This window comes from Henckelia pumila, chromosome 4, assembly GCF_033568475.1.
Source record: "Henckelia pumila isolate YLH828 chromosome 4, ASM3356847v2, whole genome shotgun sequence".
NCBI lineage: Eukaryota > Viridiplantae > Streptophyta > Magnoliopsida > Lamiales > Gesneriaceae > Henckelia > Henckelia pumila.
In genome coordinates, this window is record NC_133123.1 from 18,071,920 (window position 1) to 18,094,069 (window position 22,150).

At 37.1% G+C, this 22,150-nt stretch overlaps 4 protein-coding genes across 6 annotated transcripts; 2 read left to right on the top strand and 2 right to left on the bottom strand.

The window, feature by feature from the left end:
• Window positions 1-311: 311 nt before the first annotated feature.
• On the top strand, window positions 312-4,924 carry LOC140865406 (26S proteasome non-ATPase regulatory subunit 13 homolog B-like). The gene is made up of 6 exons (XM_073270045.1): window positions 312-629; window positions 1,434-1,880; window positions 2,384-2,464; window positions 3,884-4,080; window positions 4,181-4,280; window positions 4,507-4,924. The coding sequence occupies exons 1-6, from the start codon at window positions 480-482 to the stop codon at window positions 4,690-4,692; spliced, it is 1,161 nt and encodes a 386-aa protein (XP_073126146.1). The 5' UTR covers window positions 312-479; the 3' UTR covers window positions 4,693-4,924.
• Window positions 4,925-5,521: 597 nt separating this feature from the next.
• LOC140865444 (pentatricopeptide repeat-containing protein At1g31920) lies at window positions 5,522-7,757 on the top strand. Its single transcript, XM_073270095.1, has one exon. It carries the CDS (start codon window positions 5,816-5,818, stop codon window positions 7,634-7,636), a length of 1,821 nt encoding a protein of 606 aa, XP_073126196.1. The 5' UTR covers window positions 5,522-5,815; the 3' UTR covers window positions 7,637-7,757.
• A 119-nt stretch (window positions 7,758-7,876) lies between these two features.
• Window positions 7,877-12,408, bottom strand: LOC140863380 (phosphomevalonate kinase, peroxisomal). 3 transcript variants are annotated; one of them, XM_073266770.1, is made up of 12 exons: window positions 12,266-12,358; window positions 12,082-12,109; window positions 11,942-11,994; window positions 11,660-11,810; window positions 11,385-11,482; window positions 11,163-11,272; window positions 11,031-11,083; window positions 10,195-10,581; window positions 9,598-9,702; window positions 8,864-9,091; window positions 8,475-8,597; window positions 7,877-8,364 (listed from the first exon to the last, which is right to left on the bottom strand). In XM_073266770.1, the coding sequence occupies exons 3-12, from the start codon at window positions 11,947-11,949 to the stop codon at window positions 8,098-8,100; spliced, it is 1,530 nt and encodes a 509-aa protein (XP_073122871.1). In that variant the 5' UTR covers window positions 11,950-11,994; window positions 12,082-12,109; window positions 12,266-12,358; the 3' UTR covers window positions 7,877-8,097. The 3 variants fall into 3 exon arrangements, with proteins under 3 accessions (XP_073122871.1, XP_073122869.1, XP_073122870.1); XM_073266768.1 differs by lacking the exon at window positions 12,082-12,109 and having other exon boundaries at window positions 12,266-12,408; XM_073266769.1 differs by lacking the exons at window positions 12,082-12,109; window positions 12,266-12,358 and having other exon boundaries at window positions 11,942-12,075.
• Window positions 12,409-18,453: 6,045 nt separating this feature from the next.
• LOC140860592 (uncharacterized) lies at window positions 18,454-19,486 on the bottom strand. The gene is made up of 2 exons (XM_073263593.1): window positions 19,083-19,486; window positions 18,454-18,784 (listed from the first exon to the last, which is right to left on the bottom strand). Exons 1-2 carry the CDS (start codon window positions 19,484-19,486, stop codon window positions 18,454-18,456), a joined length of 735 nt encoding a protein of 244 aa, XP_073119694.1.
• Between the last annotated feature and the right edge of the window lie 2,664 nt (window positions 19,487-22,150).

The following is a 22,150-nucleotide window of genomic DNA, read 5'->3' on the forward strand; positions in this document are numbered from 1 at the left end:
TTATTTTTCACATAAAATCCGATGAGATGACCTCACTAATCAACTTTGTCCATATTAACATTTTTTAAAAAATAATTCATTTGACATAAAAGATAATTATTTTTTATAGTTGACCTAAATAAAAAAATTTGTTTTATAAAATTGATTATTCATACTGTTTCACGAGTTTTTTTTTTTAAAAATAAAAATAAAAATTAGGATTTTTTTTTTAAGATAAAAATTAGGATTTGATTAAAAAAAAAAGGGAAGGGGGAAAAAAGGAAAAGGAAAAAAGGAAATTCCTTTCGTAGGCAAAAAGAAAAGATTGCAAATACACAACAAACAAGGGGAGGTGGGGTTTTACAAAACCAAGATTCAAGTATAATTTTAATTTACAACAAAAGAACTCCCATTGAAATCTCCATTTCCAGAATCTCTCTTCTCCTCTCTATAATTCCACACATTTCGGTGCCGAACCAGTACAGGGGAGCAGAAATTTGATGGCGGCTTCGCAGTATTTGGATGCGCAGCGCACAGCGCACCCTGAGCTATCGGAATGGTACACCACGCTTTCAGATCTGTACCAGCGGAAGCTCTGGCACCAGCTCACCCTCAAGCTCGAACAGTTCGTCGCCCTTGCTGTATTTCAGGTGATGTAATTTAAATTCTTCTTAATGTTTGTATTAGCCTTTGTCACCGATTGGTTCATCGTGGAATATTTAGGATTTATTAGGGTTCCGTTTGTGTGATTTTCAGCAAGTCTTGATCGTGGGTTTGGGTCAACTTTTTATGGTTTAGGGCATTTGTGTTGTGTGGGTTCTGTCTTCAATAGAATCGCATGGTCTGGATATTTATTTTTGAGCTTGGATAGTATCGCCTTAATGTGAGGTACCTTTCCTGACTGGCAATAGTGTTTGAATTTTAGACATTTATACTGGTAAATGCATTCAATTGCGTTGTATATATAGAAGAGAATACATGACCACCAAAACAGTTTCACTGCGGATTTTCCTGCATATTCCATGCATCTCAATTAGCCGGACTGTTAATTGGTGTCATTTAGAGATAGAATCTGCTGTTAGACAAGTATTAATGCGACCAAGAAATGACACTTCTTCAAATGTAATACTAACCATTTTATCTAGATATTACATTTTACTTGGCATCTGATGATGGAAGATCCTGAAATTTTTTTATGGAGAGGTGTGACAGTCAGATTTGGCTTGCAGAGTGAAGTTGGAAGAACCTACAATTCAATTTTTTTTTTACTGAAACTATTTCTGCTAGAGTTATTACTCGTCTATGTCGACCCTGTGAGGAAGATAAGCTAACTATCCCTTATATTCGGACGAATTAAACAATCCGTGTCAAAGCTCTTTTGCCTGTTTAGTTCCTTTATCTGTTTTATTTAATCTTGCCTAATTTGCTTATTATCACTTTCTTGATTCACTCAGGCTGGGGATGCTCTAATACAGCTTTACCACAATTTCATAGCCGATTTCGAGACAAAGATTAATCTCCTCAAGCTTGCCCATTTTGCCGTGATAGTTTCTCGACAGTATCCACAGAAAATGGCAGCAATTAATTATCTAGAAGGGGTGATTGAGAAGCTTCGCGCCACCAAAGAAACGCGCATAGATGAGCCAATACTTTATATCAAGATGCAGATTGCTACACTTCAGCTTGAGAGTGGTGATCAAAAAGAGTGTAAGAGGCTTTTGGAGGAAGGAAAGAGTACACTTGATGGCATGACCGACATTGATCCATCCGTGTATGCAAGCTACTATTGGATTTCATCACAATTCCACAAGTTTCGTCAAGAATTTGCAGAGTTCTACAAAAGTGCGCTCCTTTATCTGGCTTACACGTCAGTAGAGTCTTTATCTGATTCATTTAAGCTGGTAGGTTTTCTTGAAAATATTGTACTTACTATAATATTGTGTTTTAATAAGGTGGTTACAGTATTCATTTTTCATGTAGACCTGAAACATGTAGTTAACTGATGAAAAAAGTATTATCGTAAAAAATCCAATTTTTACCGATAGCATTCTTCTGCTTCTTCAAAGTTTTCGCACGAGTAGGAAGCATAGATTAAACAAAATATTATAAACCATGACTCAAACATTTTTCTTGTAGCGTACAAAGTCTTATTTTACCCACATGACATTCTTCAGCGTCTTCAAAGTTTTGGCTCGAATGGGAAGCATAGATTCAAATTGATATTGAATGAAGCTTATATAGTGGGTTTTTGAAATTATGAACGTGGAAGTAATTGTAATTCATGTTGGACAATCAGGACAATGCTATTATTTATGATTTAAGTATTTATGCTTTATTCGTGGATACTATGCCCTCAAGTTTTCAGTTAAGCTTAATTTTAATGATCTCTTTTATTGTTCTGTAGGATTTGGCCTTTGACTTATCCTTATCAGCATTATTGGGGGAAAACATTTACAACTTTGGGGAACTTCTTGCACACCCAATTGTAAGTTATTTGTCTGAAACTCATCATACTTATTTTAAATTTCAAAATATATGTTTTGCTCTTTGTACCACGCACATGTCTGAAAATATGGTCTATTTAGATTTAGGATGTCTGTGCCTTTGTAGAAAAAGTAAAAGGTATGAAAAATATGCTGGTGGTTTGAAGCACAAAATATTACTTGGAGATCTTCCTTTTATTTTCTGTTCTTAGAAAAAGTAAAAGTTGATTATGCTTTTACATTTGTCATGCGCGTGCTGTTGTTTATGGTAACGATTATGAGGATATATCTCAAAGATACATTGGCACCATTTTGTTTGCTTGAAAGTGTGTTAAGCCAGTCTCGTAATGAAATTTATATTTGTATAAGATAATGGAACTTTCTCAGATAAAAGTTTGAGTTGCCATGGGTAGTCTTAAAAAATAGTTGATACTTTCAAGTTTCAATTGACAGTTTTCTGATGATTGAAAATACGCAGAACGGAGCGAAGGGGAGGCGAGCTGGTGGGGGGTCCAGATTTGATACACACACACACACGACACACCCGCTCTTTATATATATTCTTTCTTTTTCTGTTTTTACTTGTTTCTTTTCCCTTTAGATAATTTTTTTTAAAAAAATTAAGAATAATAGAATAGAAAGTAAGAGAAGATAAATATGGAGAAGCCTAAAATCAAGATACGCAATTAAATTCCTAAATAGGAACATAACGAAATTCCTAAACTAATTCTCATAATTCTCCTACCATCTCTATTTATTTTTCATATTTTCAAAATTTCTATTTCCAATATTTTCTCCTCTAAATTCTACTCTTCCAACTTTGGATCTTCCATGTTCTTTTTTCTAACACAATATAGTTGGTTCATTATAAGCACAATATTTTTTAAAACAATATTGATACTCACATAATTTTTTTTCCGATTATTTAATATAATTTAGTTTTTGCAATTATTATTAGACTAAAAAAATGAACTTGTAAAGTATTTTATGTATTTCATATTTTTTTGAATTAATGTTTTGTTATTAATAGTAGTTTTTTGTTAATGTTGTGTTAGTTGTAATCTAATTATTGTAATCGATGAAAGAATTATTTTCATATTTGATTTGAACAAATGTGAATTTTATTCGTTTATCTGCTGTGTCGGATGTTTAGATTCATACTTGATGTTTTCTTTATTGATAGTCACTTACAAATATTTTTCATATAGGTTTTAGTTTATAAATATCTTTTTGTAATAATTTTAACCATGCCTTTTTATAGTTAATAAATATAAATATTTTCACACCAACCCCTCACTAATTTTTCTGGCTCCGTGCCTCTGTCCCTGAAAATACACAGTATGTTGTTTCATTCGGGTGTTTGTTTGATATTCATACATTTTCATTGGATCTGATATTTTATATTCTTGAAATTTCTTCAGATAAAAAGTCTTCTAGGAACTAAAGTTGAGTGGTTATACTATATCATTGAATCCTTCAACTGTGGTGATTTAGTTCGTTATCAAGAACTATGTCATGTCCACAGAGCTGCTCTGAGTAGCCAAACAGCGCTGGTTCAGAATGAGAAAATGCTTCTGGAGAAGATCAACATTCTCTGCTTGATGGAGATTATCTTCAGGTGAAACTGCAAAAACTATTGAAGTTGACAGTTTTAATTAGTTCATTTTGTTATACTGTGTAATATCCGTTGAACTCACAAAAAATGTTTTTAACTGCAGTCGTCCTTCCGAAGATAGAACCATTCCATTAAGCATCATTGCAGATCGAACAAAACTTACCGTGGAAGATGTCGAGTATCTTCTTATGAAGAGCCTTTCCGTAAGTTTCACATGCATGAAATACTAGTTTCCTGGAGATGTTCCTTGACACGTGCATTGATTGGATCACACATTTGTTTTTGGCATTTTTTGGCCAAGCAGCATATAGTTCAATTTTCATGTTGTGCATCCAGCGTTGCTCGAATATGTAGGACCATACTTTTGAGTTGTGGTATATCTTGGATCTTGTAGAGGTTGGTTGATTGGCTTGTTGAAACACGTTGCAGGTGCATCTCATTGAGGGAATCATTGACCAGGTTGAGGGAACCGTATATGTTTCCTGGGTACAACCTAGAGTTTTAGGGATTCCTCAGATCAAATCCTTACGTGAGCGGCTGGACAATTGGGTGGATAAAGTACACACAACTTTGGTATCTGTGGAGGCTGAAACACCTGATCTCGTCGCTGCATGATGTTGGCTCTTGGCCTTGTTATTTTCTTCGATCTTGTATCAGCAAGAAAGCGAAGATTCTGTGCCAGCCTTGTATCGTTTTCTTGAATATACTTGCACGGCGTTGAGCTTTTCAATGCATACATGGCCTTGATTTTGAATTATTATTGGATTCGAGATCGATTATATGCATCTCTCCATTTTGCACTGTGTAAAAGTGAAAATCCAATCGATTCAATCATTTTACTGATTCACAGACTAACTTTAACATTCGTATCATTTTATTTTGTATCCTGCTCTTATCTTTTAATCCCGCCACTTTTTCTTGATGTTGCTACCCGCCTGATTGTTTCTATTGAAGTCACCATATACATTACTGCAATGTATTTTTTAAATCATTTCATTCGATGCGATTTTGCTGTTGATTTTCAAGTTAAATGCGACGCCCTTTTTCTCCATGTATTTTATGCCGTATTGGTAAGGTTATCCCATGAGTAGTGTGGCAGATTGTGATTGATGACAGATTGTGATTGATTCAAATCAGTGGGCCTGATTTTGATCAATCATGTGGGAACACGTTAGGCAGCATGAACAAAACCGTATTGTATCGATAATAATGCGCAAAAATCAAATGTTCAAGTACAGATTTAAATATACAATTTTTTTTAATATATAATATACTCCAAAATTTCAAGATTTGTATGCTTGTATTAGTATATATAAATAATATATTGCAACCTTTAGATTGGAGCCCACAACCTTGTGCTACAAACTACACACTATCCTATCCGTTAATATCTGCGTCCGTGACGTGGACCAATTCTGGCTGAAATTCTTTACTCGGAAATCTCTGAACCAATAAGGCCTTCCATATTAGTCTAAAAATCCTTGAAAACAATTTTTGAAAAATCTTAGAAAATACAAACAACCAAATATAACCCCAAGAAAATTATATTCATTTTCAAGATAATTCTGACCTCAAAATTCCTTTTCTTCCACACACAAACTAGAAATTCATACGACAATTCAGTTTCCCAGAACTTTCCCCCCCCTAATTTCTTCAAGATTTCCCGTCAACCTTCATTCTTGTAGATTCCGTTGAATCTCGAATCGCACAATCTTTTGATGGTGTAATTGTTAACATTATGGTAGGGGCAACTGTCCTTAACCAGAGCCTCCAGTTCTTGATTCAACAGGAGAATAATACAAGCAGACCAGAAAATAATTCCACTCCGAAGGAACATGAATGCATCTCTCACATCAAAAAATGCAAGAACATGAGGGAATTCAAGGAAATTCATGCCCAAACCCTCAAGTTTGGATTTATGTGGAGCTCGTTTTGTCAAAGCAATCTTGTTGTCACTTGTGCTTTATCGGAATGGGGCAGTGTGGAGTATGCATGCTCAATATTTAAAATCATGGATGATCCAAGTTCATTTGAGTACAATGCCATTATTAGAGGATATGTGAAGGATATGAACTCAGAAGAAGCCTTGTTTACATTTCTTGGAATGCTTGAAGAAGGGGTAGAACCGGATAATTTCACATATCCGATTCTTCTAAAGGCGATTTCTCGATTATTGGCACTTGAGGAGGGAGTTCAGATACATGGGCAAATTTTGAAGAAAGGGCTTGTGGAAGATGTGCTTGTGCAAAATAGTTTGATCAACATGTATGGTAGATGTGGGAAAATAAGACATTCTTGTACTGCTTTTGAACAAATGGATAAGAAGAGTATTGCTTCTTGGAGTGCACTTATTGGATGTCACGCAAATTTAGGCATGTGGGATGAATGCCTAAGGCTTTTCAGTGGAATGAATAATGAAAATTCTTGGAGGGCTGAGGAAAGTATATTGGTGAGTGTGCTTTCTTCATGCACTCATTTAGGTGCTCTTGATCTGGGAAGATGCACACATGGTTATTTACTCAGAAATTTGAGTGGATTCAATGTTGCTGTAGAAACATCATTAATTGACATGTATATAAAGTGTGGAAGTATAGATAAAGGGTTGTCTTTATTCCGGAAAATGAGGTTGAAAAACCAGATGTCTTATAGTGTGATCATTTCAGGGCTAGCTCTTCACGGGCGCGGTGCAGAAGCTTTGGAAGTTTTCGGGAAAATGCTTGAAGAAGGGTTGAATCCTGATGAGGTTATCTATGTAGGAGTGTTGACTGCTTGTAGCCATGACAGATTAGTGGAAGAAGGGTTGAAATATTTTGAAAAGATGAGATTTGAACACGGGATAGTGCCGACGATTCAACACTATGGTTGTATTGTCGATCTTATGGGACGAGCTGGGATGGTGGATCGAGCTTTTGAGATTATAAAGAGCATGCCTATGAAACCAAACGATGTTATATGGAGAAGTCTCCTGAGTTCTTGCAAGACTCATCAAAATGTAGAAATGGCAGAAGTTGCCGCCAGAAGCCTTGTGCAGACTCACTCACAGAATGCTAGTGATTTCTTGATGATGTCTAATGTGTACGCACAAGCCAAAAGATGGGAAGACGTGTCCTATATTCGCACGCAAATGGCTCGTTTAAGAGCACCCCAAGTGCCCGGTTCAAGCCTCGTCGAGGTCAAGAGGAAGGTCTACAAGTTTGTATCATCTGATAAATCGCATCCAAATTGTCAAGAAATCTATGAAATGCTTCACCAAATGGAGTGGCAACTAAAATTTGAAGGTTATTTTCCGGATACATCACAGATTTTTCTCGACGTGGACGAAGAAGAGAAGAGACAGAGGCTGAATACTCACAGTCAGAAGCTGGCAATTGCATTTTCACTGATACATACTTCTTGCGGTACTCGTATAAGAATAGTGAGAAATGTTAGGATGTGCAGTGATTGTCACAATTATACTAAGTTAATTTCAATGATCTATGAACGAGAAATCATCGTCAGGGACCGGAATCGGTTCCACCATTTTAGAGATGGAGCTTGCTCTTGTAGAGACTATTGGTGAATGTATGTTTCCTCTTCAAGATACCATGTAATTATTCTCATCTCCTTAACATTTTTACGCGTAGGTCTATAGAGACTTTTTAAATAATACAAGTAGCTATGTAGATATGATTCATGTGTACAATGATTTTATGGTAGTCATACAAACTCGTTTGTTCAATTTTACTAATTCGCAATTCTTATTCATTAGCGACATTTAAAATTGAATCAAAGCAGTTGCTGAAAGAATTTCTTGCTTGGGGACAATCAAAACCGAATCACCCTGATAATAATTTATCAAGTAAAAATCAATACCTGTTAATATCTGATACGGGTTACAAGATTTTGACATGAAAAATGAAAATAATTATTTAAAAAACAATAGTGTAAGCTACAAATTTGAGACACTTACAACAACACTCAGCTTATTATTATGTCTATACTATGCCTCTTGTTCCGTTAACTTTAATATAAGAAGATTTTTCATGAAACATGAAGAGAAGAAACACCTGTTGTAACTTCAGTTACTCGGGGATCATTGTTCTCTAGGTAAACACCATGAGGATCCTCCCTCACTAGCAAGGCGAGAACATTAAGCGAACTCCATGTTTTGATCACATTTTGGCTTGAATCCCCCAAGGTGACAGCAAAAACTGCATCAAATCCACCAGCTCCAGGAACACCAGCCAATAGAACTCCTTCCAAGTTCATTGTTGTGTCGAGTAATCGAGTTTGTGATTCTGGTTCTATCTGAAAATAGTTTTTTTGCATGCAAAATAAATAGTAAGATAGGTGTAAAAGTGAAGTAAGCGAAAACATACACAAAGGAACCTGTTTGACTTAAATTCAAGAGAACATACAGGAATTCCAGCAGCTAAGCCCATATTGCGCATGTTACTGCGGATCCCAAGCATGGCATCCCTAGCTCCGGATAATGCTCTAACAACTTCCATGTGGTTTGGTTCAGTCGCCACCCCAGACCACTGCAGAAAAAGGTTCGAGAAACCAGTCTAAATACTTGAAACCAGTCCTAGTGGTTTTTGTTGAATCTTCAATTGAGAAATGTTGATGGAAAAATTAGAACATTGTGTGAAACGATTATCATTAATTATAGGAAAAAAAATATAGGACTAAATTTAGTGTACCATATGTAAGGGACTAAAGATGTCCCACCTCATGGTTACGGGACTAAAAATGACATCTTGCCATCTCAATAAAAAAGTAGTTGAATGATGACATAAGATTAAACCTTTGCTGAAGTAATCAAGCTGCAGTGGTTGATGGCCGTTCTATAAGCATCGTAGTTATTTTGTGCCAATTGGCTCAACGTGTTGAGATGCATTTCAAGTGCAGAATTCTCTTCTGACAATTTCGTCCACGTTGCTTGAGCATTTTTAGGGTCAGATTTTTGCCACTTCTTCACCGCGCCAACCAGAGACGGTGTTGATGAACCACCAGCTCCTGGTTCTCCAAGTAACTGCAGGGGTACCCCTCTTATTATTTCAAGCAACTTCATGAAGGAAAGCATAAAGTGCATAAATCCTATTAAATATTAATTGCCTCAGTTCCTGCTCTTCCATAATTTATGCAGAATATAAAAAAAGATGGAAGATCTATTCTTTTCAGGGGAGCTTCTGTATAATTTGGAGAGCAAAAGTAAAATGGGATGGCGAACTTGGCATTTAAAAAAATTCCATAGGCATGGATATCATAAGCTTGTCACACTTCTTCGCAGTGAACTTTGAGATCTAATCAGCTTTCCAGTTCCCCCTAGTGGTAGGCAAGGAAAACCAGAGCTGATTGCAGAAAATAGTTTACTTTAATTCATTCCATTATAAGAAGGTAATTTCAAATAATGCAATTAAAAGGATGAAAGCGGCATTAGACTCAGAATAATCGAACCCTTTTGAAACAATTTGATGTATTATGCTTGAACATTTATCCATAATATAGCATGCACATGAGAAGCCTTTTGGTACTTACAAGAGTCATCAATGGAGGCAAGGAAAATTTAATCCTCTCATGGTCCCAATTAGATTTTAGCACATTATCTATGACCTCTTGTATCGACAATTCTTTACCAGTATCCTGCAACACAGATGAAAGTATGATATAATCAGCAAATCCCACACTTACCAGAATCTTGTAGTTCCCCTCCATAATCCAGAAGTATATTGGTCCATATTTTACAATTCTTCCAGCAACTTACTAGCTAGTCGAAACTTGACTCATTCTCGAAAACCATTTCAATCAAATTCCATTCAACAGTGCAACAGTGCCTTGTGCAAGTTCCATATTAGCGGTCACAGTGCAGAACGAATATTTTTTCCAGATATGGCATATTTCAGGGTATATCATCAGTTCCTTATATTTGCTTTTGTGAAAAATTTTGATGGTCCAAGTGGTTTTCTACAGAAATTCTTCACCAATCTCGCGTCTTGGTTCAAATTACAGAGGTAACAGATAGCCTTCAGATATCTCAGTTTGATGGAAATTACATCTCAAATGAATACTGAATAAGAAAAAAGTAAACAGTTTTCTGAAAAAGGTAAACGGTTAGGCGTAATAAAAAATAGTTACCTGAGCCGAAGAAATCACTTCTGGCGAAAACCTGACGTAGCGCTGACTACCATAAACAGCAGAGCTCACATCAAACCCACTACCAACTTTACCTTGTGCAATACAGTGAGCGGTTTGAGCAATAGCATGCAGAACATCAAGTTCCGTGGAATCTTTATTTCCATGAACATTTTCTTTGGCCACAGAAGGAAGGCTGACTACCCCGAGGTAATGAAGCAATGCAGCAACAACTGCAGTTGTCATAGCTGCTGATGATCCCAAACCAGTTTTGGCAACTTCAGGTTTGCAATTTGTTTCAGACAATTCTTCGGCATTCAAAGTGATTGAAGAAAAAGGTGGGAGGGAAGCCAATGTTTCGGGAGTCAATGGAAGTCCACGTGATTCAATCTTCGAACCAGAGAAACCAGTTGACAAGTTATTTCAACAATCTGTAACTATGAGCTTACATGCTAGTGATATCGACATTTGAAAGATTAGGAATTGTCCAAAGTTTATAAAGACCACTTCTCAACAAACTTGCTTCACAGCTTTCCAGCATACAAACTAATGCTAAAAGAAGATTTTATCAGAAAAATAAAAATTATCGAATTACTTAGCCTGATTGTTCATTTCCTGAAAATAGCTTGATATTAATACTCAAGACCAGTTCAATTTTACATCAGAATTTGAAAATGGTCAAAAGCTAATGCTTGATCAACAAAAATAACTTTTTGTCTTCGTGATCTTTCAGAAATCAGGATGCAATGAAATTAAACATCACATGTATTAGCTGATAAGTCTTAAACTAGAAATCCACTAGAAAGAATTAACGGGAAAATAACATTGAGTTCCATTACCTGATTCCTATAAGAGTAAAACTCGTTGCAACCAAATATAGTTATATCAAGACCTGCATAACCGGTTTAGTTTAGCCCATATACCTTTAGAATCTTAACTTTCTTATAAGAAACACAGTAATTCGATATTACCTAATAAAAGAAGTTTATGTAATTTATCAATCTTATTTTTGTCAAATCTCAATTGTGCTGCTGCTATTGCATATTGCAGTGCATACTCTACAAATGGATTCCTTGAATCACTGAAATTAGCCAAGAGAATAGGTTTTTAACCACAAGGTATTCGAATGCAAAACTCACCCATATAATAACACACTACCCATGCTAATCACTACATTAAGATTGTATATTCACCTTGAATTTACACTCTGAAGCACCAAATTCTTAAGTGACAATTTGTACAAAGTTTCCCTAGCCATCTGAGGAGAATTCAGTTTCACATCTGTCCATGACTGCAAAAGAAATGTCGAATCTTTAAGAAAATAAACGAAGAACAAGCATATTCTCCTCTCTGACAATTAACAGCTACGAAACAAATAAAAACATCGCAAGCATTGTGGAAAAAGAATCCAGATATCTAGAGATACAAAGGTCATTCATTCACAAGCATTTCATGAATTCAGCCGTACCCACGCCCAACCGTCAGGTTTAATGTCCTCATAGAGTGGCTTTACAGTTGCATAAAATCGAGCATTCGTACTCAGTACAATCCCGGCATTTGGCCTCTCCAAAATAAGGTAGCCCCCAGTCATCAAAACCTTTCCCGGAGCAGAGGCAACTCTGTTGATAATCCATCAAGTCATGATCAATACGCAATCTACCATCACCAGTAACATAGACTATATTCTATGAGTTTAAATCAAACTTCTTGAATCAAAACAAACAGCAAAAAGACAGGAGAGGCAACTCACACGGCCATTTGTTTGAAATTGCTAATACAGTGATCCGCAGATATCTTTTCCAGCTGAATAGAACAACAAACCAAAGTGATTATGATGGCTATGATGAGGGAAGAGCTGGTACTAAGAAATACACAGGCTAATGAACTAACCCAGGTCCACAGATAGGAACAATCTCCCCTCAAAAAAAATAATAAAAAATCAAACTTTACTAAAAGCTAGTCTAGAAATGGAACCCAGATCAGAAAGAAGAAATCCATATACAAAAACTGACTGAATACACGATCTTAAGGGCATAAATCACGAAAAGGGAATTGAGAGAGTAAAATGTCTTACCTGGAGAAGAATCAGAGACCGGTGCGATTGCGAGAAAAAGTGCTATTATCAGTGTTTCTTTGTTTGGTGCGCAGACGAATCCTGACAATAAACATCGGCTTCCTTGTTTTCACATGGGAATGTGTCCATGTTTAATTTGTGGCCTAATTGCCAATAAATTATTAAACACCCACCAACCTATGATGTGTTGTCTATTTACATGGCCAAAATTAGGGGCGGCAAAATTTGGTAAAATTCTGAAAATTTTCGATCTTTCCCCATTTCCAATTTTTTTTTTTTTCTGTCCCAAACTTTTTTCGACTCGAGTGATTGAGATTTTTTCTGACCCAATCAATTTTGGGATCGGGATAAACAACTCTACCGGACGGGATTCTCGATCCGATCCAAATATATTAATAATATTTTTTAATTAAAAAAATAGAATTTTTTTTATAATTTTCTATTATAATATTAATTTTTTATAATTATCTACAATATAATTATTTTTAAATATTTATATTTATCTTTTTTAATATTAACATTGAGTTATAAATTTTTATTTTATTTTTTTTATTATTTTGAATAATTATATGTTTTTATTGTATTAATCAAGTAGTTGTTTTAGTTTATTTATAATGTACTAAAAAATGATTTAGTTTTTAATGGTTATATACGAAGAAATTTTAATTTATTTGTAATGTACTAAAAAATTCTTTGAGTTTCTTCATAATTTTTTTAAAAAAAATTCATAAATTTTTTTTAAAAAAATATTGTTCGGGATTACACTCTCCCGACCCGACGGGATCCCGAACATTCGGGTCCCAACACTTCTCAGGTGCGGGATCGGGAGAAAAAAAATATCTCAATTCTTATCGAAACGGAAATCGGGTAAGGAGGTTACGGGACGGGTCCTGACCCAATCCCATCCCTAGCCAAAATACAATAATATTTGAAGATAATAAGGTTCCGTTTGAAATGTATTTATAAAACATTTTTAAAACAATATTTTTTTAAATTTTTTTATAAAATGTTTTTAAAGTTGTTTTAAGAATAAATATGTGTTTGGACAAATATTCTATAAAAACATTTTTACATTTCAAAAGTCATACTTTTTATCTTTGTCTTCCATTGTTATATGCTAAAAACATTTAAAAACACCTTTCAAGTGTTCTTTAAAAAATATATATTTGGAGAACACTTTTTAAAAATTAGTTTTCAAAAAAAATTTACAAAACTTTTATCCAAACACATGCTTTTAGTTTTTTTCATTTATAAAATACTAAAAACATTTTTAAAATACAAATCCAAACGAAACCTAAATCTTCCAATTGTTTCTACTCATTCCAACCTTTTTTCGTCTCTCAAATATCCGATACGCCAATTTGGTCTCTCATGTTTTTTAAGTTTGCCCAATTCGGTCTTACTGTTAACCAGCACATTTGAAGTAAATTCATTTCATCCTCCCCAATTCGGTCTTATTGTTAAGTGCCGAATTATCAAGCTTTCAAGAGTCGAGCCGAAAAAGAACTCGGCTGAAATCTTTCAAGTACATTCACTTCGTTTTTTCATTTGATCTTCGAATGATCTTTGTGTACGAATATTTATTCAATATTCATTATGGCGGTGAGAAGGATTACTTCTGTACAGATTGTTAAGAGTTGCTAAGGCAAGAGTTTTCGAAGGCATAGTGATTATGACTTGTTGCTTATTACAAACTGATTGTAATCACCAAAATATTCTAGTGTTAATAATTCTAAAAAATGAGTGATGTAGCCAAAAATCACTTGTACCCAACATGTTGCTTCCGCAAAGTTCGGAGTATCAACAAATCCTTATATGTTGCCTGTGGAGATCTTCAGTGGGTTGTTCCTACGTCACAAAACAAAGTCAGAGGAGCCGCGAGGGTTCCCGGCAAAGGCACTCCGACACTCAAGTCAGTGATTACTTAAGGAATAATAATCGAGAGTAGAGCGTTATAGTGCTAAAAAAATGTGTACCTTAATAATGAGGTGACTTGAGCTATTTATAGATATTCGGAGAGTTTCATGGGCTTGAGCCTCTCATGGGCTTTTGTAGAATTCAGGGTCTGCCTGAATTAAATATAAATAATATTTAAATAAGTTTGGGCCTTAAAAATATTTGGAGTGGACCTTCATGATTGAGCTCAGACCCAGTTGAATTTTTAGGTGTAACCCATCATAGGCCCCCCACTCTCGGGCGTGTCGGGTGTGTCGAAAAGACCGAGAGTAGAAAACCCCATTAGAATATTTGCAGGAATTTAGTTGCCGAGAACGAATAATGTTTGCCACTGCGAAAATTATGGGGATCGGAGATCGGAGAAATTCAATTGAGACCGGAGATACCATTATGGAGAAACCGTAGTAGGACTGTGTTGCAAGGGAATTAAAATCCTGGCAGAGTAATAATTACAATGTAATTGGATAGGAATCAAAGTCCTGCTAGAATATTAATTGTAGAAACCCAGTAGAATTCTAACAACTACTATCATTATAAATTCAGCACCGCGGTATGTTTTCATCATAATTTACTAACGTAAAATTATTTCTGAATTTTTCTTGTAGTATTTGCTAGTCGCGTGCCAAAAATCTTTAAAAGAGATAAACTTTATCGGATGCATATGGCAGGTACAAATCACTTTTATACGTCACATCTGTCTAATTGTAAAAATTGTCTCTCTCCTTTCTCTTCTCCCCTCCCTTTGTCAATGTGAAGTTTGAATATATGGTATATCTATGTATGCGTGTATCCCTATTTATCTATCCTTCCACCATCTCCATGGATCATCGGTTGGCGGCGTCGACGACAATGGCGACGGCGATGGCGAGAAGAGATACAAGCGGCATCACATACCCCTAAAGAATCTGTAGATGCTGCGGTGGATCGGCGGCGGGAAGAGATGCAGGCGGCATCACACAACCCCTGGCGAAACTGCAAATTAAATCGGCGATGTAGATCCAAAGGGAGGGAGAAGGCGGCGCAGTCATCGAAGGAAGAGAGAACAGCGAAACGGCGAGACTTGGGATGGAGAAGGTGTGGCGGTGCGCTGCGAAGAAGAAAGAGGAGCAATCGTGAATACTCTGATTTTATCAATTTTATTTCTTTTGCCTAATGTTAAAAATATTATCGCTTGATAATCTTGTATTGCGTGATAGTTATAAGAGAATGAAGTATATATATTTTTAAAATATATATATTTTTGCAGGGTCTCCATCTCGAGGTAAGGTATTATCCTTGTTGAGGGTGAACCAAAGTAATAATGTATCTCCTTGCAGGAGTATAGTGACAATAGTGATTTTGATGACTGCGTTTTGCCTTTGAGTGATTTAGACGCCCCTTTGCCGCGTGATCCGGAGATTCCGACTCCCTTAAAAATTGTTAGTGAACCTGACTATTGTGAAAGTAGTAGATCCGGAGGTTCATCGGAGGGGGTTGACGAGTGTGTAGTAGGAAACTCGGAAATTTTAAACCCTCATGAGAAACTTGACTTATTGCCAAAACATATTATGAAAATTCCGACAAAAGAAGATTCTTGTCGTAACCTTTCCGCGGATTATTTCACCGTATACTTGGAGTATTTCAATTATGGGTTTTAGCTTCCTCCTAACGTCATTTTGATAGAAATTGTTTGTAGGCTTGGTGTGAGTTTTAGTCAGTTGACCCCAGGGGCTATCCTTGTGTTTGCATGTTTTTTTGCGTAGAATGAGCGAAATTCAATTGAGTCCGACTGCGGAGCTATTTTTCTCGCTCTTCGTGGTGCGTCATTCTAAGCCAGACTCTTATATTTATTTCCAACCTCGTGTGGACTGTAAATTTATATCCCGCTTTTCTTCTACAAAGAGTGTGTGGAGATCAAAGTTTTTTTACGTTTGGGTTTATAATTGGGGGGGGGGGGGGGGTGCCCACGACTTGGAGTCCGGGGCCTAGAAAGATCATACTTGGTAAAACTCGCCGCACTTTGCAGATTGACTGTCGATCCTTAGGTCTTTTTGACGAAATACTCGATCCTAGGAGTTTGGTTCCTACTCGTAATGCTTTGTCCAAGTTGAATTTTGATAACTGTATTTTGCGTTTCCTTGGGATTTTTCTACTCGTGTTAATTTAAAATTTATTAAATTTATGTATTGATCATTATCTCTTTTCTCTATGTTTTTGTTTGTAGGCGACAAAATAAACTTGGCGGAGGTTCGTGCTTGCATAGAGAAAAACGAGAAGATTTCATCAAATATGTCGAGAAAAGAGTCTACAATGGATCAGGGTATCCATAATTCCTAAGGGCTTCCAAGGATAAGGAACTCTACCGGGCCATCCGATCGCGTCAATCGTTCTGGTCCACTATCTAAAAATACTAACATTCATGACAGAAGGAATGATGGTAGAAGAAATGATTCTGCAATAACAACTGACGTCGATGCTCGTACTAGGGAATGCGATAATGGTAGAAGGAATCCCAAAATAAGACGTGAAGATGAACGAGCAGTTCCTCCCGACACACTTGAAGGTCGCCACTTGTTTGTGGAGGGCGTGAATTGTAAGAATAATGTTGGCTCTTTTTAAGATTTGAAGGATCCAAAAATTGGTTGGAGAACCGGAGCTAATCTTATTGGAGATCATGATAGGTTGCATCTACTGCGTCAGCCTACCAAAGTGTTAACTCGTTCTCTTGCGTCGTTCGCCTTCCAGATATATTATTACTTGCTTGTTACTTATTATGATTTTTAAGCAGTAAATAATATTCTTTACCTGTGGGTGTTTGCAGATTTTATCGCTCGTCCATACTTTTAAATTTCGAGAAGAGAGATCCCGAAATTCCGATAAGAGATTGGATGAAGAAATGGCGTCATTAAGGGGAGAGTGCAAAAGAATTGGCGAGGAAGGTGATAAGGCTCGCGACGATTTTTTCAAGTCACAAAAGGAGCTTGAAGAGAAATCCAAAAAGTATGATGCATTGTGCCAGGAGATGGAGGAACTTAGGGGGAAATATTCCCGTGAATCGGAGACCGGAGAGACTTTTCTCAACTCGACGGTAGGCAAGAATCTTTTGCGAAGTACCGTAGAAAAATCAATTGAAGGCTATCAATAGTCCACAACTTTTAGAGATGAAGTGATTCAGCGGGCAATCGTTATTCATGATGAAGTTGTAGTGGATTGTCGCAAAGAACTATGGAATACTAAACTAGTTCCGGAGGAAATTATTATGATGATTCACCCTAAAATTCCGGAGCCTAGTAGTGCAAGAGTTGAGGATGACTCAGACCTCCCTTAGGAGATTTATTGGGAGGTCTGGGTGACAAGGAGATGATCGAAGGAGTTGGTGGAGGAACAAAGGAAGAACAATTATTCCCTTTATATATATATATATTCAATTTTTTTGATTATCATATCTCTTTGAATTTTGAAAATTCTATTGCATACTTGTTTGATGAATAAAATACTATCGCTTTAATATTGAAATACTTGAAAGGAGATCAGTCTCCCAAGATTTTGTCTCATGGGAAAGTCCTAAACCCACTTGGTGCGTGGTGAGGTATCCCGGGAATTGTAATATTATTATTTCATCCTGATCTCTTACATCGTCAGAAGTTCAAATGTCCCATGGGGCTGGCCAAGCCTCTTATTGTTGGAAATTTTTTTTTATGATTGCTAGGGTCTATGACGTTTATGTCGTAAATAAGCGTTAGTATAAGTGAGGAGATATGATATGCTTTCGACAAAGTAATCTGCTTATATATCAAAATAATCAAATTAGTTGAAAAATACATCACAAAATTGTAATATGAAAACATAAGGAAAATATGCTAATAACAAAAAGGTAAATATAGCCTAATATTGGAGAGAGTTGCAATTTATGCATAAAACTTCTTTAGGTTGGCCACATTCCAAGCTCTGGGAAGTATTCGTCTATCTGAATGTTGGAGGCGATATGTTCCCATCTTCACAATCTCATTTACTTTGTATGGGCCTTCCCATTTCGGATTCAGCTTGCCCACAGACTTCAAGATGTCAGATTTTCTCAATACAAGATCTCCAACTTGGAAAGACCTTGGCTTGACTCTATCATTGTATGCTTTAGTCATGCAAGCCCGATATTTCTCGGCTCGTGTCGAAGCTTCATCTTTTAGTTCATCCACTAAGTCCAATGACATTCGAAGGGATTGGTCATTCCCAGATGAAGTGTATTATTTCACTCGTCATGATTGCTCTCCAATTTCGGCAGGAGCCACAGCTTCTGCTCCGTAAGCCAGGTTGAAAGAAGATTCTCCAGTTGAAGAACGTGGAGTGGTTTGATATGCCCATAGAACACTTGGCAACTCATCTACCCATTTCCCTTTGGCATTGCCTAGACGTGTTTTGAGATGCTGTAGAATGGTTCGGTTTGTGACCTCGGTTCTCCCATTGGCTTGGGGATTCCTGACAGAAGTGAAGAACTGCTTGATGGAAAGTCCTTTGCACCAATATTTTATTTTCGCTCCAAAGAACTGAGTTTCATTGTCTGAAACCAAGGTTTGAGGAATGCCAAATCTGTATATTATATTCTTTCATAAAAAAATTGATTACTTCTCTTTTAGATATTTTGGCCAATGGTTCAGTTTCGACCCATTTGGTGAAATAATCCACAGCAACTATCAGAAATTTTCTTTGTCCGATAGCAGTAGAAAAAGGACATACCAAATCCATTCCCCATTGAGCAAAAGGTAAATGACTTTCCAGGGGATGTAAGATTGTAGGCGGCCGGTGATGGAAGTTAGCATGATCTTGACATGCGTGACAATGTTTCACTAACTCAATAGCGTCTTGCTTCATTGTTGACCAAAAGTACCTTTGGCATAATGCTTTCCCCGCGAGAGCTCTGCCGGCTAAGTGATTTCCACATATTCCTTCATGAATTTCACGGAGCACATAGTTTCCTTTGGCTGGCGTTAGACACTTTAGGTAAGGTGAAGAGAAACCTCTTTTATACAGTTCTCCGTCAATGATCGTGAACTGAGCAGCTCTCACTCTAAGTTTTCGAGCTTCAACTTGGTTAGCAGGTAGGTTACCCCCCATCAAATAGTCGATTATTTCATCTTTCCAACTAGGTTCTTCGCTGTCAGCACAAAAGATTGTAACATCACTTTCATCAGTTTCTTCCTTGCCATATGTTAGGAATGTAATTTTCCTATTATCAATGTTGGCCAAAGAGCTTGCTAACTTGGCCAGGCGGTCCACTAACTCATTTTCCATTCTAGGTATCTGCTTCACATCTTAGCTGTCCAAACGTGAGAGAATCTCATTCACTTGAGTGAGGTACCCAAGCATTTTATCTTCCTTCGATTCATAATTTCCATTAACTTGACCGACGATAAGTTGGGAGTCGCTGTGTATCGTCAGTATTTTTGCTCCTACCGACAAGGCCAATATAATTCCCATGGTGAAAGCTTCATATTCTGCCTCATTATTCGTTGTAGGGAATAAAAATTTGATGGCATATTGAAATTTATATCCCTGTGGGCTCTCCACAACTATACATGCACTGCTTCCTATATAGGTTGATAACCCGTCGACATAAACCATCCAAGTCGGGGTGGAGCTTTCTTCTTGAGTTACTGTCATCTCTACTAGAAAATCAGCCAAAATTTGTGCTTTAATCGCTGGACGCGAGCGATATTCAATTCCATATTGTCTCAATTCGACAGCCCACTTAACCATTCTTCCTGATGCTTCAGGACTCGAGATAATTTTTTTGAGAGGATGATTGGTGAGTGCAATTATTGGATGAGACTGAAAGTAAGGACGTAGTTTTCTCGCTGCAGTTACCAAAGCCAGTGCCAATTTTTCGATCTTTGTATATATTAATTCTGCTCCATGTAAAGTTCGGCTGATATAGTACACTGGTTTGTGCTCACGTCCTACTTCAGAGATCAATACTGCACTTACCGCCTCCGCAGATATTGCTAGATAAATCAGCAGGGTGTCACCTTTCTTTGGTTTTACTAATAACGGCGGAGAGGTCAGATTTCTTTTCCACTCGTCAAATGCTTGATGACACTCTTCTGTCCATCGAAAACCTTTTTCACTTCTCAACAGTTTGAAGAATGGTAACCCCTTGTCTGCATATCTTGAAATAAATCGGTTGAGGGCGGCCAAATGCCCTGTTAATTCCTGGATGCCTTTCACACTTTTCGGAGGATTCATGTTCAAAATTGCATTAATTTTTTCAGGGTTGACCTCTATTCCTCCTTCTGACACCATGTAACCAAGGAATTTGTCTCCTCGTACGCCAAAAGTGCATTTATCCAGTTTAAGCTTCATCCTGTATTTTCTGAGTATATTGAAGCATTCCCCAAGATCTTTCAAGTGATTAGATGCTTGAGTACTTTTGACGAGCATGTCATCTATATAAACTTTCATGTTATGTCCGATCAAGTGTTCAAACATGGTATTTACCAGACGTTGATAGGTAGCTCCAGCATTCTTCACCCCAAACGGCATAAAATCATAGCAATAAATCCCCCTATCAGTGATGAAACTTGCTTTTTCCTGGTCTTCTGGTGATAGAACGATCTGATTATATCCTTGATATGCGTCAAGAAAAGTGAGCATCTCACATCCTGCTGTCGAATCGACTAACAAGTCAATTCGTGGGAGTGGAAACGGATCTTTGGGACATGCTTTGTTGAGATCAGTGAAATCTATGCAGAAACGCCATTTTCCTCCGGGTTTTGGTACTAAGACAACATTTGCAAGCCAATCTGGGTATGAAATTGGCCTGATGTATTTTGCCGCTAAGAGTTTTTCCACTTCAGTGACTATATGTCGATTTTTTTCTGGCCCAAATGCTCTTTTCTTTTGCTTCACCGGTCTCATTTTCGAATCAACACGGAGGTGATGGAGCGCATATTCATGAGATATTTCGGGTAGAGGCTCATCACCCTAAGCAAACACGTCCAAATTGTGACCGAGGAAATTTTTCAGCTTCTCTTCCAATTCAGGGGGTAATTCGGTCCCGATTTTCAGTGTCTTCTTGGGATCACTTGGAACGATTTCTATGTGCTTTAGAGTTTCGGTTGCTATTATTATTTCTTTGCTATCGGCTTCCTTATCCACCAAATGTATTCCGTTTTCACGTAAAATATTTCCAGGTTTCGGTGCTCTTTTCTCACTAGAAACTTGTCTTTTACGATTTCCTGATGAACCCCATAGTGCCACCGCATGACACTCTCTGGCTAGACTATGGTCACCAATGACTTCTCCTACTATTCCTGGAGTCGGAAACTTTAGCTTCATATGATAGGTCGATCCGATGGCTTGGAAGATATTGAGACTTGGTCGTCCCAAGATCACATTGTATGCCGATAAAGACTTTAATACGAGAAATTTCACCATGTAGTGACCCTTACCCGGATCACCTACTAAATAGAACTTATGCATGTAATTAACTTAATTAAACAGATATCAGAATAAAACTGCGGAAACCATAAACAATATACAATCCCAAGTAAAGGAATCTGTAATTTATCCAATAATATACAACCAAATCGAATAGCTGTATAAACCCAAAACAACAGTAATAAAACCTAAGCGAAGCTCCAGCTGGCCAACCACTGACTAGCCCCTCCTGGATCCACCCTCCTCGTCCAATCGCAAACCTGCCCCATGGAATAGGGTATCCAGAAAATACAGAGTACGAGACGTGAGCATAAAATGCTCAGTGTGAGAGTATGAGTATCCATGCATGCAAAATGAACTCCCTATAGACTCGAGGTCAAGGATCAGATAACAGAGACAGACCGGGCCCTGGTATGTAGCACGCTGTGCCGTCGCTTCAGGAGGTGGATCCCATACCGAGATAACCGTGGATACGCCGGACTCAAATCGATGGAAGTCCATCCACTAACAGGATAGGGT

Excerpts from the sequence above, each read along its gene's own strand:
- LOC140865444 (XM_073270095.1), top strand. The coding sequence starts at position 5,816 with ATGGTAGGGGCAACTGTCCTTAACCAGAGCCTCCAGTTCTTGATTCAA.
- LOC140860592 (XM_073263593.1), bottom strand. The coding sequence starts at position 19,486 with ATGGAAAATGAGTTAGTGGACCGCCTGGCCAAGTTAGCAAGCTCTTTG. Across the intron at positions 18,785-19,082 it reads GGGAAAGCATTATGCCAAAG|ATTTGGCATTCCTCAAACCT; the intron begins GTACTTTTGGTC and ends TATAATATACAG.
- LOC140865406 (XM_073270045.1), top strand. The coding sequence starts at position 480 with ATGGCGGCTTCGCAGTATTTGGATGCGCAGCGCACAGCGCACCCTGAG. Across the intron at positions 1,881-2,383 it reads TATCTGATTCATTTAAGCTG|GATTTGGCCTTTGACTTATC; the intron begins GTAGGTTTTCTT and ends ATTGTTCTGTAG. Across the intron at positions 2,465-3,883 it reads AACTTCTTGCACACCCAATT|ATAAAAAGTCTTCTAGGAAC; the intron begins GTAAGTTATTTG and ends AAATTTCTTCAG.
- LOC140863380 (XM_073266768.1), bottom strand. Across the intron at positions 8,598-8,863 it reads GCTTGATTACTTCAGCAAAG|TGGTCTGGGGTGGCGACTGA; the intron begins GTTTAATCTTAT and ends CTTTTTCTGCAG. Across the intron at positions 8,365-8,474 it reads GCTTAGCTGCTGGAATTCCT|ATAGAACCAGAATCACAAAC; the intron begins GTATGTTCTCTT and ends AACTATTTTCAG.